A 6,000-nucleotide genomic window follows, 5' to 3' on the forward strand; every position below is an offset into this window, starting at 1 on the left:
GGAACAACGATTTGCTCCTCTCACTCGCAGGGAACAACGATTTGCTCCTCTCACTTGCAGGGAACAACGATTTGCTCCTCTCACTCGCAGGGAACAACGATTTGCTCCTCTCACTCGCAGGGAACAACGATTTGCTCCTCTCACTTGCAGGGAACAACGATTTGCTCCTCTCACTCGCAGGGAACAACGATTTGCTCCTCTCACTTGCAGGGAACGACGATTTGCTCCTCTCACTTGCAGGGAACGACGATTTGCTCCTCTCACTTGCAGGGAACAACGATTTGCTCCTCTCACTTGCAGGGAAGGACGATTTGCTCCTCTCTCTTGCAGGGAACAACGATTTGCTCCTCTCACTTGCAGGGACAACGATTTGCTCCTCTCACTCGCAGGGAACAACGATTTGCTCCTCTCACTTGCAGGGAACAACGATTTGCTCCTCTCACTTGCAGGGAAGGACGATTTGCTCCTCTCACTTGCAGGGAACAACGATTTGCTCCTCTCACTTGCAGGGAACAACGATTTTCTCCTCTCACTTGCAGGGAACAACGATTTGCTCCTCTCACTTGCAGGGAACAACGATTTGCTCCTCTCACTTGTAGGGAACAACGATTTGCTCCTCTCACTTGCAGGGAACAACGATTTGCTCCTCTCACTCGCAGGGAACAACGATTTGCTCCTCTCACTCGCAGGGAACAACGATTTACTCCGCTCACTCGCAGGGAACGATTTGCTCCTCTCACTCGCAGGGAACAACGATTTGCTCCTCTCACTCGCAGGGAAGGACGATTTGCTCCTCTCACTCGCAGGGAACAACGATTTGCCCCTCTCACTCGCAGGGAACAACGATTTGCTCCTCTCACTCGCAGGGAACAACGATTTGCTCCTCTCACTCGCAGGGAACAACGATTTGCTCCTCTCACTTGCAGGGAACAACGATTTGCTCCTCTCACTTGCAGGGAACAACGATTTGCTCCTCTCACTGGCAGGGAACAACGATTTGCTCCTCTCACTCGCAGGGAACAACGATTTGCTCCTCTCACTCGCAGGTAACAACGATTTGCTCCTCTCACTCGCAGGGAACGACGATTTGCTCCTCTCACTTGCAGGGAACGACGATTTGCTCCTCTCACTCGCAGGGAACAACGATTTGCTCCTCTCACTCGCAGGGAACAACGATTTGCTCCTCTCACTCGCAGGGAACAACGATTTGCTCCTCTCACTTGCAGGGAAGGACGATTTGCTCCTCTCACTTGCAGGGAACAACGATTTGCTCCTCTCACTTGCAGGGAACAACGATTTGCTCCTCTCACTCGCAGGGAACAACGATTTGCTCCTCTCACTCGCAGGGAACAACGATTTGCTCCTCTCACTCGCAGGGAAGGACGATTTGCTCCTCTCACTCGCAGGGAACAACGATTTGCTCCTCTCACTGGCAGGGAACAACGATTTGCTCCTCTCACTCGCAGGCAACAACGATTTGCTCCTCCCACTCGCAGTGAGCAACGATTTACGCCTCTCACTCGCAGGGAACAACAATTTGCTCTTCTTACTAGTAGGGAACAATTGATTTTACTTTTTGTGGCGAACATCAATTTTATTGCAGCGAACGTTTTACTCTTCTGACTTGTTGGGAACAATGGTTTACTCTTCTCACAACATTTGTCAAATAATACCTGGGGATAAACACAGACACAAGGACATACACACATATACATATATTCATGTATGTATGTATATATAGTATTGTTTATGATTCGTGCCTCACTTAACAGTGGCTTGTCTTGACGTAGCTGTGTGTTGGTTATGCATTCACTGGTCTATTCTGTGTTCCTGGAATTCCCTTTATATAAAAGAATGTCAATAAGAACCAGGTAAATTCAATGCAACTATTATTTATTACAACCCCTTATAAAAATACATGGCAAATGTCTTACAAATGGTGAAGTAACAGGTTTGGCTAGTTTTAACGAACTCTATCTGGAACAGTGGGAGTTGTATCACAGTTGAAATTCTGTAGCATCTTCATGGCTCAGTTCTGTGTGTTGGACAGCTTTGGTTGTGATCTCCTCTGGCATGTTCTCAACAGTTGGTTGCCCTTTATAACACCAACCACTCCGAGTGTAACGGGTGGCTGTACGTGTCACTGGCTGGGGTGTCATTTGCATGACACATGAGACCGCAAACAGACCACCACCAGTTGTCAAGCAATACTGAGAGACAAACACAAAGACGTATATAGATACGTATATATATATATATATATATATATATATATATATAATGAGTGTTGGTTATGAGTTTTGCTTGCGAGTTAATTGTGGCTGGTTCATCTTGATGTAGCTGTGTTGGTTATGCATTAACTGGTCTAGTCTGTCTGCCTGGAGTTACCGAATACAAAAGAATGACAAGAAGAACCACGTAAATTCAATGCGATTTATTTATTACAACTCTTTATAAAAATACATGGCAAATGTCTTACATATTGTGAAGTAACAGGTTTGGCAAGTTTTAACGAACTCTATCTGGAACAGTGGGAGTTATATCACAGTTAGGAGAAAATGCTGATTGTTCTTATGAATTGTCACATTGATAGTCATACATCTATATGAATAGATACACATTTAGTTAACACCAGAAGTACCGAGCGGTCATTTATCACCAATTCTGCTTATTACTTTTTAATTTCTACAACTCTATTGAATGTGCAATCAGGAGCATCATTTCATATAAATATGTGCATAGATATATATTTTTATGGAGAAAGCCCACAACACTACAATTTTAGGAGGAGCTCATGTTTTTAAAAAGCATATCCCACAGGTAAGTTACCTGAGATGTGGTGACATAAACTATACAGTTGGGAGGTTGTTATCACACACTGTTCTACCTCCTCTTTTGTGTGAATACATTTACATTTAGAGAGAGTGTCCCTTTTTTTCCATAGAACTACTCCAATTCTCTGATGTATTGTTTATTGCCATGGAGAAAGCCCACAGCACCATCACCAATTTAGGAGGAGCTCAAAATGCTTGTTCTTATGAATCGTCACATTGGTAGTCATACATCTATATGAATAGATACACAGTTAGTTAACACTACAAATACCGAGGGGTCATTTATCACCAAGGTAGCAAGCTGGCAGAAACGTTAGCACGCCGGGCGAAATGCGTAGCCACATTTCGTTTGTCGTTACGTTCTGAGTTCAAATTTCACCGAGGTCAACTTTGCCTTTCAATCATGTGCATCATTTCATGTGTATGGATAAATATTTTTTATATGTTAATAAATGCTAAAAGAATGTATTTTCAAATCCTTTATTCACTGCATTTGCTGATATTCAAAATAAACTGTATTGGACAATGATCTTCAATGGCAGTCATAAATGACCGCTATGGTCCTTGTAGGAAGTAAGTAATGTTGATACTTGTAGGGTTAACCCTTGAGAATTTAAAGCGGCCATATCCAACCCAAATATTCTACCTATTTTATGATCAAACCAGTCAGATTCAGCCTCTTGCACCTACCCTACAATGTCATTCTGAAAATAAACAATCACGTCATCAAAATTTGAAAGCTGTGAAATAATGGGAGACAAATTGAAAATAATTTGAATAAAATCAGATTTGACAGAATAATCTGCATGGTAAAGGGTTAAATTATCATTTACAGATGATTTACAACAAATAGTGGGATCGCTTCGACCCCATATGAACACATTTGTGAGGTCATCTGCCATGTTGAGTGAATGACCTACCAGATATCACAGTGATATGGCTTCTCTCCTGTATGAATATGTTTGTGTTTAGACAAGCAACTACTTGTGGAGAACAATTTACCACAGACATCTCAGCGATATGGCTTCTTTCCTGTATGGAAACGTCTGTGAGAAGCTAAGCTGCTATTGCGGGAGAATGATTTACTACAGATATCACAATGGTATGGTTTCTCTCCTGTACGAATATGTTTGTGGTTAGTGAAGTTATATTGTATAGAGAATGATTTACTACAGATGTCACAGTGAAATCACTTTTTCCCTGTATGAACAAGTGCGTGTGTAGTCAAGTTTCTGGCTGAAGAGAATGATTTACCACAGACATGACACGGATATGGCTTCTCTCCTGTATGGGAACGTTTGTGAGATTTTAAATCACTTTGGTTAGAGAATGATTTACTACAGATGTTACACTGATATGGCTTCTCTCCTGTATGAACACGCTTGTGAGAAATGAAAGTACTTCGGGCAGAGAATGATTTACCACAGATGAGACATTGAAATGGCTTCTCCCCTGTATGAATACGTTTATGAGTAATTAGGCTATTACTCTGAGAGAATGATATACTACAGATGTTACATTGATATGGCTTCTCTCCTGTATGAACACGCTTGTGAGTACTTAGAGTACTCAAGTGACAGAAAGATTTGTTACAGATGTTGCACTGATATGGCTTCTCCCCTGTATGGGAACGTTTGTGAGATTTTAAATCACTTTGGTTAGAGAATGATTTACTACAGATGTTACACTGATATGGCTTCTCTCCTGTATGAACACGCTTGTGAGAAATGAAAGTACTTCGGGCAGAGAATGATTTACCACAGATGAGACATTGAAATGGCTTCTCCCCTGTATGAATACGTTTATGAGTAATTAGGCTATTACTCCGAGAGAATGATATACTACAGATGTTACATTGATATGGCTTCTCTCCTGTATGAACACGCTTGTGAGTACTTAGAGTACTCAAGTGACAGAAAGATTTGTTACAGATGTTGCACTGATATGGCTTCTCCCCTGTATGGGAACGTTTGTGAGATTTTAAATCACTTTGGTTAGAGAATGATTTACTACAGATGTTACATTGATATGGCTTCTCTCCTGTATGAACACGCTTGTGAATACTTAGGCTACACAAGTGACAGAAAGATTTGTTACAGATGTTGCACTGATATGGCTTCTCCCCTGTATGAATACGTTGGTGTGAAATCAACTCAATTTTTCGAGAGAACGATTTACCACAGATTTCACAGTGAAATGGCTTTTCGCCTGTATGAATACGTTGGTGTAAAGTCAAATTATGTTTTTGAGAGAATGATTTACCACAGATATCACAAGAATATGGTGTTTCTCCTGTATGGGAATGTTTATGATTAGTAAAAACACCACGCCAAGAGAATGATTTACCACAGATGTTACACTGATATGGCTTCTCTCCTGTATGAATACGTTTATGAGAAGTTAAAGCACTACTTTGAGAGAATGATTTACCACAGATTTCACAGCGAAATGGCTTCTCTTTTGTATGAATACGTTTGTGCACATTCAAGTAACCCTTATGAGAGAATGACTTTTTACAGACATCACAGTCATGTGATAAGTTTCTCCCTCCTTTTTCTGCATCTTCAGGAAAAACTATCTCCTCTAGTTTTTCACTTTTTTCCATTGTTTCTTTGAAATTCACAATGTATATATAATTTTTTTATTCTTTTTGCTTCTATAGTCTTTTGTTTACAAATATTTCGACTGCTGTATTTCTGTCCGGTATTACCTTTGTCCCTAAACTCTTTAGTAAATTTATCCAAGTTTAATTTGCAACCAGACTCATCTTGTAGACACTCCAGCCAGTGATGTCCAATTCAGAGTAAATATATCAGAGGAATTCTGCCATAGATTTATAGAAACAATCTTATATATCTGTTCTGTACAATATTTCCATTTTGGTCTTTAAAAGATGATAAATAATGAGAATGTATCTTCAGTTATGCCAATCTCATCTGATATTCTGAAAGAATAAAGAAACAACAGTGTAAGATAGAGAGGCTACTTAGAAAATACAGATTCAACATTTCCCTAGAAAACAACAGAACTTTAAATTTATTAAAATTTACATCAGAAAATCCAGAGTGAAGCTGACATATTTCTCAACTCCAGTTACACATTCACACACACACACATATAGTCAATAAAACATAGATCACAAAAGCACACTCTAAGGAATGGAGCA

General features: G+C 40.3%; 1 protein-coding gene across 2 annotated transcripts in view; it reads right to left on the reverse strand.

Moving 5' to 3' along the window:
• Window positions 1-2,419: 2,419 nt before the first annotated feature.
• Window positions 2,420-6,000, reverse strand: part of LOC115226799 (zinc finger protein 271-like) — a 17,159-nt gene continuing 13,578 nt past the window's right edge. For both annotated transcript variants that reach the window (XM_029797819.2, XM_036515243.1), the window contains one exon: window positions 2,420-5,271. In XM_029797819.2, coding sequence (XP_029653679.2) covers window positions 4,024-5,271 — 1,248 coding nt within the window. In that variant the 3' untranslated portion in view covers window positions 2,420-4,023. The remainder of the gene's footprint in view (window positions 5,272-6,000) is intronic.

The sequence above is a fragment of the Octopus sinensis genome, linkage group LG30 (genome assembly GCF_006345805.1).
Source record: "Octopus sinensis linkage group LG30, ASM634580v1, whole genome shotgun sequence".
Classification (NCBI taxonomy): Eukaryota; Metazoa; Mollusca; class Cephalopoda; order Octopoda; family Octopodidae; genus Octopus; species Octopus sinensis.